The sequence below is a fragment of the Lissotriton helveticus genome, chromosome 5_1 (assembly GCF_964261635.1).
Source record: "Lissotriton helveticus chromosome 5_1, aLisHel1.1, whole genome shotgun sequence".
Taxonomy (NCBI): domain Eukaryota; kingdom Metazoa; phylum Chordata; class Amphibia; order Caudata; family Salamandridae; genus Lissotriton; species Lissotriton helveticus.
The window spans coordinates 364,609,023-364,624,079 of NC_136065.1; the positions used below are offsets into that span (position 1 = coordinate 364,609,023).

General features: G+C 43.6%; 1 protein-coding gene across 2 annotated transcripts in view; it reads left to right on the forward strand.

The window, feature by feature from the left end:
* CAPZB (capping actin protein of muscle Z-line subunit beta) overlaps positions 1-15,057 on the forward strand; it is a 230,209-nt gene that overhangs the window by 165,110 nt on the left and 50,042 nt on the right. For both annotated transcript variants that reach the window (XM_078642491.1, XM_078642492.1), the window contains exon 4: positions 169-282. In XM_078642491.1, coding sequence (XP_078498617.1) covers positions 169-282 — 114 coding nt within the window. The remainder of the gene's footprint in view (positions 1-168; positions 283-15,057) is intronic.

A 15,057-nucleotide genomic window follows, 5' to 3' on the forward strand; every position in this document is an offset into this window, starting at 1 on the left:
TGCTCACCTTGTGCTCTGAACATATACATTCTGGGGGATGGAGACTGCATGCAAACTAGATGTGGAAATACCACTGGTTATAAAACAGTGTATAGCCTACGGGAGTTGCAAACTCAGTTGTTTTATGGTTTTTGTGTCAATGTCCTAATTTTTGTTTTGCTTTTCAAGATCCCCTTGGAGTAACAAGTATGATCCACCCCTGGAAGATGGAGCAATGCCCTCTGCTCGCCTGCGCAAACTGGAAGTGGAAGCCAACAATGCCTTTGATCAGTACAGAGACTTGTAAGACTCCCTCTGATTTTGTTTCTGGCTATATGAATGTGCAGTTTTTTAATCATTTATGAAAATGTATGAAAAGCTTCTTCTGAATGCCCGAGGTCCCCACTCTTAGATACAGTCACGGATTACACAAAATGGAGACAGTGCAGTTGTGGAGGAAGTGTACATAGTCTGGTATCTCACTCTGTTCTTCACAGCCCTTAAAGGCATTCACACTCTGCCCAAAAAATCATCAAAGCTAATTATACCACAATAGATTATCTTTATTTGAGTTTAACCTGAAAGAAAGCATTGACATGGCAGTCTAGATAATTAAATAGAACCTAATTCAATGAAATCTTTAAAGTTCTGTAAAACCAACAGGAGTCCCCATTTTCAGCATGAAAGGGGAATGCTCTTCTAAGAAACCTCTCCCTAGCCATGTCCGTTTTGTGTCCACCGGTGAAACACTGAACCAGCAGACGCCTTGTGCACAATTGTTAATAGGCGCAACTTCATCCACTCAAGTATGCATACCTTGTTCATTCACTTAACCTGGACAAGATGTAGTGTAAACGTTTTTGTTGCCCACTATCTTCAATTTCTTTTCCTCTCTTTGTTGCATTTCTCCGGCAGTTACTGTTGTATATTCCCATTTGTACTTTATGTATCAGTGGCTTCTCAACCCTACCAATCCTTTAACTGCCAGTCAAGGTGCAGTGTGTATGTAATTTTTTTTCTGAATGAGATTTAAAATAAATACTTTTTTTTAGTGCACCTACAGCTACACTAAAAAAAAAGTATTTATTTTAAATCTCATTCAGAAAAAATATGCATATTGCGTCATCTGAAAAGAGATTGCTGCTTGCTGCTGTTTGAGAACGGATCAGTAAGCTGGATATTTCTTATGCTGTAGTCTTGTTCATTCAGGCAGAATAGCAAATCTTTCCTTTGGATCTTTTCTGTTTATGACCAGTTGCAGACTCACTAGAGATGTGCCTTTGGTGTGGCTTGATGCCCCTCCCATCTTTCAGCAGTGGTACTAAATCACATTAGTTTGCACATGTCTAAATTTATGGTTTACGCCATGCTGTTTTGACATGCGAGATAAAACCACTTTGAGTGTGCCATGTGGGTCTGATTTGTATTTTTTTTTTTTTTAAGTATTTGTAATATGTGTTCATTGAAAGGCAATTAGAATAGTTTCTTACATTAGATGGGCAGTATTATTTATACCCGTTTTGGCATTTGCAATGTAGTAATGAAAAGGTGAAAGTACATTTATCGGTGCACTTGTTCCAAAACGCATGCCTTTATTTAAGGTGTTTGTATAGCACAGACATAGCCTCATGGACAATACGCAAAACTGTGGAATGACAACATAAAAAGTCTACCAAAGGGTGAGGAGGGAGATAAGACCGGTTAAATATTAGGGCGCAAGATGAACAGTTGTGTCTACGTATTTCCTGAAGGATTTAAAGTTTGTTTTGAGGCTTAGAGTATTCAGAAGACAATTCCAGTTTCTCTGCTCGGCAAGAGCAGAGCTAATTCGTTCGCTTTGATTTTCTCTTTTATGAGATGTCCACGATTGAATGATATTTGCTTCTACTGTCTCTTTGACCTTTGGTCAGATGTTTGTTTTTACTCATTTAGATTAGGAGGTGGAGATGTAATGCTGTGATCTGTGTTTACTTTCTATAGTAGTGGGGGGGAGGGTCAGAAAAACGTGAATTATTCAGAGGAGAAGTTATATGCCTCCAGAACAAGGGTTACTGTCTCTTGAGCATAAGCTTTTATTACGTTTCTATGTATCTGTATACATGGAGGGCTTGATTGAAGCAATGATTTATAGAAGAGCTTGGGCGTCACGTTGTTTGACACATGACCATTTAGAAATCTTCCATTTTATGGTGGTGGGAGGCAGTCGAAGATTGTGATGCATGTTTTTTTACTTCTTTGTATGTTGTCAGTGTGTGCTTCGAGAAGCTGTTGTGCAAACTGGTGACAGTTGTAGCTGAGCTTGGAAACGTAAGCATTGTGTTGGGTGAATTCTGTGTTCGCTAATCTGAAAGAGCATTCCTGATTCATTTGAGACTTTATTGACATATTTCTTGTAGAACTTCACTTCACGAAGTTCTTGTAAGTTTCTCTCTGCAATTGTAAGACTTTTTATTTCTGATTTTTTCCTCCTGATTTTAGTCTTTCGCACAGTCTCTTAGAGTTTAGATGGATTATGGTGGATTTTGATGAACTTTGAATGTGAATCACTTTGGCAATTACAATCTGCGATTCTGAAATGTATTTTATAATGCAAATGAGAACACACGTTGCGCAGAACTGGGAGAAATTTAGTTATGTTGATTGTATAGAAGATCTATGTGGTATAATGCAATGGATGTCCTACCTGCTGGCTCAACTGAGGAACTAAGCCAATCCATGGTTCTATTGACTATCGGAAATTTGAAAAAGAGGCGCGAGGCTTTGCGCTCCCTAAGACTCCCCGTGGAGATAACAACCAGAGGAGAAACGCCGATACACGGCGAGATGCTGTTTAACTTCCGATTAAATTGCACTGAGTAGGCGCACCGCAAAGATGGAAATATGCACCTGAATTGCTGGCTGTAACAGATATTTACATGTTTAAAGATGGCGCGGCGCTGAGTTGCATTGTTAGTAGTCCATCATTAATGTTAAGTTAAGCATGTGACTGCATTAATACCTTTGGCTAGCCCGCGCAGTGCGACTAACACTGACGAAGGCTTGTTGCTGAAACGCGTCCGTTGTCTCTGAAATTAAAAACTAAAGTGTGAGCATCTACTTGGTTTAAGAGTGCGGTTCTTCTGAGCATATTCTTGGGAGCTGAGCATTGTGAGATATATATATATATATATATATATATATATATATATATATATATATATGTATATGTATATGTATATAGATATATATATATATATATGTGTAATATATATTTATTTTTTTGTTGCTCCAACTCTCCCAATTCCTGAAAAAAATATGCCGCACTCCGGGGGTGACTTTACAAAGTGTTTATTTCACCGCAAAGGACACAAACGTTTCGGCGTGAGCCTTCCTCAGTGTGTATGTGTTTATTTTAACGTTTTGCTCATCATACAACAAATGCTATAATGGAATAATTCGTACAGTCTACCCTTCAAGCAGAGTATTTAACAGTATGGTCTCAAGATTGTTATTCAATTTGTGTAGATAAATCATGCGAGGAAAATACATTGTTCCCCTTGAGTGGAACACAACAGTGCCACCTTTGCAGTCTTAGTAGCCTTAATAGGTACGCAGATTGACCCATATTTTCTCCCATTTCTCCGGGCTACCCCGTCTCAGACTGTGTACCCTGGCCATTATTTGCACCACTCCTGCCCAATAGTGCTAGATGATCAAGCAGTCCCAAAGTATGTGGAAGAAGGTGCCCACCCGACCAGAGCTCCTCGAACAGAGCTTAGTCACCCCTTCCCATACTGTGTAAGAGCATTTTAGAGTAGTACGATCTATGTAGGATGCGCAATTGCACCAGTCGCCCGTATCTCCACCACCCTTGGGCTCTGTAACACCTCCTCCCAGTCATCATCTTCCATTGTCCCGGTTTCCCTTTTCCAGGCTTCCTGTAAAGATCTTGGGGTGTCCGATGAGTTATTCATTAACTTTTTGTATATCAGGGAGATGACCGTGTCCGTCAGCGGGTCCAGAAGGAGTCAGTCCTCCCAACGGCACCGATGTGGTGTCTGAGGGTGTGTCTGATCTGTATATATCTAAATCACTCGGTCGCCGTCATCTCATACTAGAGTTCCCTCCAAGATTGCGCACATATTCTAGTGGTCCCTTTGCTTTTGTTGAGGTCATTAGAGTACCATGGGGCAGATGGCTTTTTAAAAATGGATCTAAGGAGGAGAGGGGTCAAGTTGTTAACGCTGTTATGAGTGAGCTTCATATATTAATCTGTAAATTAAATGTAATCAGTGGATTGATGGAAGGTTTTTGACGAGATTTTAGCTTTGAATTTAACATACAGTTCCAGGTTTAAGAGATACTTGACTGGTCTCTATATAGGTTATTGTTATTGCCTATAAAGGCAGCGTGGGATAGTAGAACATAGTGATCTTGATCTGACCAGTAATCGGATTTTCAAAATTGATGTTTGTAGTGGTGGGGGGGGGGCTGGAGAAGGGGGGGGGGGCAGTCAATTATTAAAGTACTGAAAATGCTTAAACGTATAAAGAGGACGGTGGCCCTTTCCTTAAGCATGGTCAACTGCTTTGCTCTAGAGTGCATAAAGCCTTGATGTGGCTGCTCTGGAGAGTTTACTATTTCCAGTGAATGAATATTGTGGCCCTCCATTAATGCAGCGTTCCTGATTCGCAAAGAGTGCAAACCCTTTTGCCAGGTTCATGGATTTGTAGAGGCCTAGGCACGGTGGGAATGGTGATCAAAACGTGGGAGGCACTCAACATTTTTATAACTTCATTAAAGCATGATACATTGGCATGTTATGGTGACGGCGTGATTGATCATTCACAGTAGTAGGTGAAAGATCTGTTGAAGCAAACGCCCTGGGTGTGCGCTACTCTGCAGCCCTAGAGTCTGCACCTGTGACACAGATTCAGTCCAGATCCCTTTGTTTTTGGGTAGCAGTGCTAGGGAAACAAAGCTATGTTCCAAGGAAGCTATAAGTAATTAGAAACAGATGGGGTGATTTCATAATGATGTCAACAACACCAAGCTCATCTGTAAGCTATTTATACTTTGAGCTTTTATTGCTGAAAGCCTCTCTGGTCTTAACTTTTTTCTAAGGTTCGTTGTTAATTCCGGTACTATGTAACAAACAGCGGGTGCAGTTTAATGGTGCTTCTGAGTTACATCAGTTACACTAGAGTTACACTGGTCCTCAAAATGAGTTGAGATTGTCTGCACTGGTTTGAGATGCCAGACAGTTTTCTGAACTACTTAACCCCTTCGACGCTCATGACGAGCTGGGCTCGTCATGGCGTAGCCTCCTCGCACGCTCATGACGAGCCCAGCTCGTCACGTAAAGTGCGATTCCGCAAAACCCAGCGTACGGGCGGAATTCCGCCCGCACGCATGCGGTTAAGTAGTGCAGTGTACAAAACGACTATCACTTGTATGCATTAATGAAATATCGGGATTCACCACGAAAGTATCCTGAAGAATTCGAACTTATTGCTATGGATTTTGTACAATCTAGAATATATCCATTTATTTATGTACATATCTTGCCTCCTTGGGTATGGTTGCTATCTTGTTTAATCCAGAATCCCGTTTCTGCACCTTTATATACTTTGAAATCGCCCACCCCACCAAAAACCATCAAAAGAATTTGTACCAAAGTTGGGGAAACCGCTCACAGTAGGCGTGGCAGATTTGGTGCAGATTTTTCAAGTAGATCAAAAACTAAGAGGTCGCCTGGGGTTTTTCAAGTAGACCCCTCCCTTCTAACCAAACGGTGAGTGGGGAAGTTTGATCCACGTCACCCTTTGCCTTGTCCAGTGGTTGGAGAAGGGAAGGAGGAGCTTAATTTTCAAACTACTCAACTTTCAACTTCCCCAAGGATGAGTAAGGGAGGGCAGCAAGGGGGTAGCTAAAAAAACTGCAAAGTTTGCCTCGCTCCTCTGTGTAGTGCTGGTATTGTTGGTCAGAGAAGACCAGATCAGTTCATGTCGATCCAGCATCACATTGACAAATGTAAACAGGATGCCCTGTTTGTAAATCTGAGCAGGGAGCCGGGCAGCTGAAAGTAGCCCCATCTCTCCGTGTCCTCCAGCATTTTGGGGGGCATGGAGGACCAGCCATTGTACACACCTGCCCAGGTGCCATCTCCATAAATTCAAACACTGCACAGAGTCAGCTCATAGCTGCCTTTAAATGATACCCTGCTTACCTCCACCATCAACAACCTCACCTACCTTGAGTCGAGATGGAACGAAAATATACCCCAACACACCCACCCTCACCACAGGCTGTTTGAGATTTAATTTACACTTTTCATCAGTGATGGGTATGAGCTAAGGTTGACGGACGGAGGGGGAGGGACGGAGGGGGAGAGAAACGGGGATGGGGACAGAGACACTGGGTAGATAAGGCGTATGGAAGAAAGTTCCCCTCTCTAAATCTCAAACAGCATGGGGTTAGTTTGTTTGGTTCTCTTCACTACATTACTTTACGATTGTTAACCAAACGGAGAAAACCTTTCTAGCAGGACGAGCAACAAGTTGTAGTCGTGACATGAAGAAGAAAAGGCTACTTTGGATGACTATGAAAGGCTAAATCACTGCAGTTGTTTTGCGGAGCAGTTACAAAGGGTAGTGATGGTGCGTGCCAGAAGATGAAGTTGCAATCAAATATGGTTAAAAGTCTATATACGTAGTAAAGTCACAAAATAGAGATCAGAATGGACTGGAAGAATGGGGTGTGAGGTAGGCTATGGACTCAACTTGGGAATTTCCCCTTCAACCACCACCACCGCTGCTGCTGCCGCTACTGCCCGCCTCGCTGTTAATCCCACCACACATTACACTGTGCTGTAGAAACAAGACTACAAGCTGTGATAGATTTGTAGGACACGACTGGTCTTCAGACTTTATAGGTCAAGAGGTAGTAATGGCCTAAAGCACGCTACTACAGTGAAGAAACTTGAATGCTTCAGCACTGTTGTGGCCAATGCAACGTTTGCTGTGCAGAGCTGCGATACAGTAATGCTTTATTGACCCCTGTTGTAAAGAACTCTGTTGCAGAATTGCACCCCCTTGCAGTAGAGAGCTGAACAGGGACGTAAGCACTGAGGTACAATTCATTATTGTTTATATGTGGCTGAATGTTAGGGGGAGGTAGGTTCCTATCGTAAAGTGGGGTAGTGTTCTCTGAAAAGGTGTCTTCAGTTCCCTTCTTCCCTGCTAGGCAGCTTTATTGTTGAGGGGCATGTTGATTCAGAACCTGGGTGTATAGATTGGGGAAAATGGGCAGTCTGCTCTTTATTTTTTCCCCTCCAAATTTTTGTTTCCAATCTGGCGATGTCCTTGCTTCCTGTAGAGCGCTGCTGGCCTGACTAGTCTTTCTCTTCAACATTTCCTTTCTCTATTCGTCTCTGCTCTATTAAGTTTGTTGCAGAATTCTACAACTGACTATTAATCGGCATTTGAACATGACAAAATGGATCTGTTCAGCTTTGAGCAGTCAGACCTCAACTTAGCAGAGCAGGAGGGTCACTGGCTGCCTTGTGGTACTGCTGACGCCTGAAGCAATGACTCACTGTACATATAGGCTAGTCTGGTGGCTGTGAAAGACTGGAGTTCCATAGTATAAAGCAGTGACTGCTGTGATCCTGCCTGAACATGCTATTTACCAGGTGCTGCTAGCGCAGCTGATCTACACGAGCTATCACCTCATTGGATTGGTATGCAAGATGGGGCAGGGGCTGCACCTGCACAGTCTAGATGGAATGTGCCTGCGGGCTGAATGTGCCCCCTCATTGAGCAGTAAAATAGATGTGCTCCGCAGACAAATACTGCACACCTTGCACTACACTGGTAGAGCTGTGCAGGAACGCTGTGCGTCTATGTTGGAGCCGTGCGCTCCAGCCTCAGACCAGCAGAAGCTTTCCACACTCTGCATCAGGGCAAATTATGAGTTTATATACTGGTCACACATTTGTCTAAAAAAAAAAAAAAAAAATACATTAACATCTGATCCCAGGCTTCCGAAGAAAGACCTGCTGTTTGGGGACTTCAGGGTAGTCGGTGCCTTTAAACATGATTGACCAGTTGGTGTTTAGAACCCTATTCGGACCAATTTAAATCTGACTTGGTTCAAGTATTTTGAGTTCAAATATGTCCCTTGAGCCTAGAATCTTTGGCATATGCAGAAAGTCTCTCAGAACAAGCTCTGCTGGCCTTGGTGCACATTAGTTCTGAGGGGGAGAAGAAGCTTTAGACTTATGCTGACTGCTCACAATTGTCCTGTTGAGTGTGGTATTTGCTCCCTGTGCGCTCACTGCTACCAGAGCATGAAACTGACACCGATGGCAAAAAAAAGTAATCACTTGCTGTTTGGGCCAGTGTTTAAAGCACATAATAGCCAAGGATGGCTGCAGTGGAACGGGCCAGATTCTGTGTCTAGTATGTTTTGGGAGAGATTTTTTTTTACTTACAAATTCCTAATTACAGGAAGTTGAGTGAAATGGGGAAGCAGATCATAACATCCTTATCACTAGATAGATCACTAGATGTGGTTGAATGTTTTCAGTATTTTTCGGAAGCTTCTCATAGTCCTTGATGTGGCCATCTTTTGGGTCCACTAGCATTGGATATAGTTTGTAGTTCCTCAGGGATCCCCACTCTCTCCTTTCCTGCTTACCAAATTGTCTGAAACCGCCAACTCGGTTGGGCAGAGCCTTTGGGTGTTCGACAGGTTCTTGTAGCTGTTTGATTGTTAGGATTGATATGACCTTACATTTCGCTTTAGAACTGCTTATATGCCTTTCAACAGTGGATGATTTGCAAATGGTTTGAAGTTGAGTGGTAATAAAACTGAGCTGGCAATTAATCAGCAACAATAAACAGTGGTGGCAGGAATGTAAATTGCTTACTTCCGTAGGATCTCAGCTGTTTGCATGTTTAGGCCACTTGGAATTTTTCTACTAGATTGATATCACTTATTATTTAAGGATTTATGGCACAGATCATAGAAATCTTAGTGTTTTCAGGCCCTTTTGTCTACTAGGAAAAACGATTCCCGTCTTGCTGAGGCGGACTCTGGCCCTGGTCATTTCACACAAACGCTTTTGAAGGTTGGTATGGTAATAGCGTATACCTGGACCTGCCAAAAGATATCTTAGACGCCACCTTGTTCAGAACTTTGGTGATGGGCCCTAGGAAGTACGAATAGATTTCAAGCAAGTCAAAGGCTATATTGGCTACTGTTCAAATAACAGATGCAGTTCAAAGAAGCTTGTCAGTACCGAAAATACTATGATGATGGTGGCAAATATTGATTTGAGGAAATATTTGAAATGCTTTACAAACTTCCCTGATCTGACACTGCTCTTTTATTGCATGCTCTGCATGCCATACATGTTCGATTCAGGGGTAGTGTTTAGACCTTTAATACCTGAATTAAGGAATGATTCACCAAAATTCAGAATCGCCAGGACTCTAGGAAAGAAATCAGAACTTTTCTTGTACCGCAAACCAATTTTTGTGTTCTTTTATATCTTATTCTTATGTTTCAGCCGTTCTAAATTTTATCGCCAAGACACTCTTTGGATGGCATATGTGCTCCATAAATGAATACATGCTAAACATATTCAGTATACCATGTTATTATTGCCTTTGTCATTGATGTAAAATGTATCAACTTTGGAAGGATCAAAGCAGTCAGTTCTGTGGGGGCCAAACCTTTGACCTGCTTGATGCACCACTCTCTAAGGAGTAATACACTATTTAACATAGCAGCTGTAGAGGAATAAGTAAGAAAGTGGCTTGCAGGAGCAGAATAGTCCTCCAGACAGAACTGAATTCCACTACCATCATCTATAGAACATGTTTAAAGAGTGTCTGTACTCGATGACCAGTTGGATGAATAACACCTCTGAGAGTCAACACTGATAAGATTGAGATCATTGTTTTTGGCAAGCCCTCTTTCACGTCCTCCGAGTGGTGTTCTGTTTCTCTTGGTACCCCTCCCTTACCATCTCCTAGAGCTCTGAATCTTGAGGTAAGTTTTAATGAAAAACGTACCTTTGAAGGACATATTGATGCGCTTACTTGCACACGCTTTGTTATGATCATTGTAATCAGGAACATAATTCCGCTGCTGCCAGGCTCTTCCATGGAAACGTTTGTCCCAGCCCTCCTCTCTAGGCTGATCTACTGTAATTCTCTTATCCTAATTCCTGCTGGTTATCCTCTCCACAAATTGCAAATCATTCAGAATGAGGCTGCATGTCGTATATTGGGCTGAGCAGCAAAGCCAATATGTCTGTCCACCTCTGTTTGTTAGCGCTGCCTTCTTAAGGCCATATGCTTTTCTCACAAAACCCTATGTAGTTTGCCTTTTGACAGCTATAAGGCCTTTTGTTTTTCCTTATACCCCCTCAAAGATCCGTCCCTTCCTTCCAGCACTTTACATGTCAATATTCCTAAATACAAGAAAGCTCACATTAGTAGTTCCGTTATTGTGGTTACTCCTCAAACTTGGAATGATTTTTATCTGGGTCTTCGAGCTGAAAAGTGGCTTCTCAAATTCCGCAGACTGCGAAAAACTCACTTGTTCTCCCTGTAGTATTTATTTGCCGGCAAACTTTTCTCTTTCGCACCAGGGCATCCTTTGTCGGGTATTTGTGAGCTTTAGAAATCAATCTGTCAGTAGGAACTGGCCATTTTCCATCTTGACGACGGTACTTTAGCTCACTGCTGCACTTACACCATCCCCTGGCGGGATTCCTTATCCATCCTGCTTCGTTAAAGGTATCCTTTCTGTTTACTCATGAACCACAGTGTCTGGAGGCTGACCCCTCCTACCTATAGGGTTCAGACACATAAGGGATTTGTGATCCGTTATACTTCAAAGTGCTATTTTGGTGTGATGATGCCACTTTCGTTGTAATACCAAAGGCTTCCTTCCTGTCATTCCCTCAAGGTCTACTTTAGGTGGAGAGTTGCTCAGCAACTAAGGATTTTACTTTACTTGATGTGGCAGTGTACCAGAATAGTAAATTAAGTCCTGCTGGAAAATTACCACAGATCTTATTTTCTCATAGCATATTCTATTTGAACAGTAAATTAAAATTTCTTTTAAGACCAAATTCAATTGGTGAGTCTAGCTTTTTGCGTCACCTGACTTGCTGTGTTTCCATAGCTGCAAGTAACATTTGCTGTTACTCAGACATCTATCTATCCCACATGCACAGGTGTGTTAGTGCCTGTTCTTCTACCAACTAGACCTCTAAACACTTAAAGCCATCTAGCACTGCATAGCGGAGGATAGCAGTACTTGTATCCACCTTCCTTGTTAGATAGGCTACAACCTCGCAAATATTCATTTGTCCAGTTTGTGTGTTGACCACCCTTCCAAGCACACTGCAGGCACTATGTTGGACCAATTTCTGAACGTATGATGCTTCTTTTTGCATTTTAAACCTGTTAATGTACCAGTAGAATTAACTCGAAATCCTTCCCCATGACTCCACCAGACAAGAGTCCAGCTGTTTGGGAAACCAATGTTTTCCTTGGCTAGCCTCATCCTCGGTCAGTCAGTGCCAGCTACTGGCTGGGTATTCAGAGCCAGTTCCTCACAGACCTTCCAATATGTGGCCAAGTACATCCTCCGCTCAGGGCTAAACTGAGTGTGTGGGTAGAGAGATTGGCACTAGTGTGTTGCCACAGCACCACGCATGAATATGATTCACTAGCTTTTCAGGTCAGGTTCACGCATGGATATATCTTTCGATGTGACTCTCCTCTTTGGCGAGAAGGTAGACTCTGCCCTTGAGCACTTTAAAGAAAGCGGAGTAACTGCCCACTCCCTCGACTTTTAAACAACTCCAAGGTAGTAGGCACAACAATCTCTCCCCCTTTGATGCATTGCTAGGTGTCACCTTTCAACAAAGTGAAGGCCCGCTACCCCAACAACAGGTGCCCCAGTACTTTCAGGGTAGGAGGTCTAGCAGGCAATGGTCAGGCACTTCCCGATTGCCAGCTCCTGTGGCACCAATCTACAAGACGCCCATGACCACCCTGTTTGAGGCAGGATACCTTATATTCTTCATGGTGACCAAAAATAACATCAGACAGGTGTGTCTGGCAGATGGCACACATGGGCAAAGCTCTTCCATTCTTCTCCATCCTGGTGCCTATTCCAGCTACAACAGAGCGGCTTTTGAGATCAATTTGTCCATTTTGCTGCAGGAAGTTCAGACTCGTTTCCAATGTGGAAATTGAAACTGGGTGTTCCTTCCACCACTTCCTAATGCCAAAGAAGGGCCAAGGCCTCCAACTGGTTTCAATCATTTTACCCCTCAACTTCTTCCTGCGGAAGGACCGATTCAGGATACTCACATGGGCCCAGGTTCTGTCTGCCATGGATCCTAGAGAAGGATTGGTAGCATTGGACCTGTAAGATTCCAATTACCATGTCCCGGTCTTGCAGGCCCACCGACGCTAACTGCCGCTCAATGTTGGCCACTTGCATGTTCAGTTTGCTGTGCTCCTTTTGGCCTCACCAGTGCCCCTCGGGTGTTCACAAAGATGATGATGGTGGTGGTTGCAGCAAATCTTCGGCAGATGGGGTGGCAGTCAACCCCTATCCCCACCTAGACAACTGGCTGTTGAAGATGGACTCACTACAGTTATTCGTATACCACCTCCACACGCCGCCGAACATCCGTGCATTGTGTGGGTTAACACTCTATGTGCTGAAGACACCTGGCTCCTTGGAACAGGATCTCTTTTGTCGGAGTCTTTCTGAATGCGTTGTATATTCACTCTTCAATGAGTCCTGTACATTCAGGCCGTGATCCTCATGTTTCAGATTCAGTCCTGGTTCTAAAAGAGGATGACTCGGACTTCTTGGACTGTTGTTCTCCTGTATCCTCCTTGTCTCATGCCAGATGGCATATGTGGGTTCTGCACACTGAGGTTTTAGTGGACTCCGTACTGAGGGAACCAGTCTGATTCTGTCCTATTGGATACTGCACAAAAACTTGAAATGGTGACTGCTCGACCACAATTGGACATGCAGCAGACCCTCCCAATGCCCCATCCAGAGCGGTCTTTGGTGTCCGATGTGTCCCTACAGAGTTGGGGTCAAAGGACTGTGGTCTCCAGGACAGAGCAGCCTTCACATCACGGGGAGAATGGTACAGGTCCTCATTGATCACTCTAAAGCCATGTGGTATTGCAGCAAACGGGGAAAAGTGGGGTCCTGCCGTTTGTGCCAAGAGGCCTGCTTCCTCTGGACGTGGCTGAATCGTCGGGGCATTTCCCTGATCATGCACCACCTGGCAGGATATTTAAATGCCAGGGTAGATTTACTCTTCTAACGATACCAAGCAGATCACAAATGGCAATTGCATCTAGAGGTGAAATTTTCTGACAATGTGTAGAACCCTGGCTCGATCTCTTTGCCACCGCTGAGTATGGGCAGTGTCAACACTTGCATGTAGGAGTTCTCAAGAAGTGGTACCAGGTAGCTTCTGGGCATGAGTGACTAGCCTTCTCTCCAGCTGCCTCTTTGAGAGGACTTTGCGCAAAAGATCCTGCCCTGCTGCTGTGACAATCTACACTTCCATTAGTGGAGATGGCAGCAGTTAACTTCATTCAATAACTCTCCTGGAGTGGTGGATGTCATCCTGGTGGCCAGGTGTTCTTCTTCTAAATCGATTTGTAACACCACCTGAGGCAAGTTTGTCTTGGTGTGGCACCCGTGACACTGAACCGTTGCAAGCCAAGCTCTCGGATGTGTTGCAGTTTATCAATGGCCCAACAAGGACTTGCAATGGGCACTGTTAAAGGTTACTTGTCCGTCTTTTTGCAGTTACTAAACCAACCTTTCTTGGTTAATAACCTATCAAAGGTTTGATACATATGTTCCTCTGAAATCATTAGTAATACCACAGGGGGGGCTCATCTTAGTCCTTACTTTTCTTATGTGGGCTCCCTTTGAGTTGTTACACCTCTGTCCCCTATGCCTGCTGTCTTTGAAGGTGGTTTTCCTCATTGCAATAACATTAGCTTGTTGCATGAATGAACGTCATGCTTTCAGTTCAGCTGCTTTATACCAGCTTCCTTCCGCACAAGCTGGTGTTGAGGACAAGAGGTGCTTTTCTCCCAAAAGTTGTGGCCCCTTCATGTCAGACAATCCATCACTCTTCCAATATTCTTCTTCCCCCCTCGAAAACCATTGTTTGACCTCTAAACAGCACTCCTGTTTTTACATCCCTCTTACCAGGATCACCAGGTTGACGATCAACTTTTATGGGATTCTCTGAGATGAAGAAAGGTGCGGCAGTGCAGAAGGGGACCTTTGCAGGAGGGTAGTCTAGATCAGCTATCTGATGGCGCAGAAGCTGCCTTCAGAAGTTTTGAAGGCCCATTCCACCAGTGCAAAACCTGCTACCACCGCATTGGCACACAGCTTACTTGTCCTGGATGTCTGTCAGGTGGCAACGTGGACATCAGTTAAGGTGTTAACAAAGCACTACTACCTTGACCGGCAGGTTCGAAGGAAAGGGAATTTTGGCCAATTAGTCCTGCCAAACATTCTGTTTGAGTTATTTACGGACCCACCACAGAGTGGGTAATGATTTACTATCTATTCTAAAGCGGTTAGAAATATCGGTCAGAAGAACAAGTTACTTACCTTCAAAACTGCTCTTTCTGGTGATTACCCTATCGTACTGCAGGTTCCTCACTACCCTCTCTCTGTTCTGCTCAATGCCTTCTTTTCCATCTAAGAAGGGCCCAAGTTTCCGATCTGCACAATTGATTCCTTTTGGGCTTCTTGCTCGAGGGCGCATGCAATGTCTAGAAAGTAACTGACGCCACTGTGCTTTGATAGCACCTATGTATGACGCCAGCAGTCCATTCGTAGGTGTAGCAAAGTTGACATCAAACCACAAGTCTCCACTTATCGGCACGCAGATGCTGTGCTGAAAAATCTCCAGATCCTGTCTGGCACCTGGGTATATTCAAGATCTGAAGTTGGATGGACTATCCACTAGAAAAGCATTACCAAAGGTACTTTTTCATTTAGTTT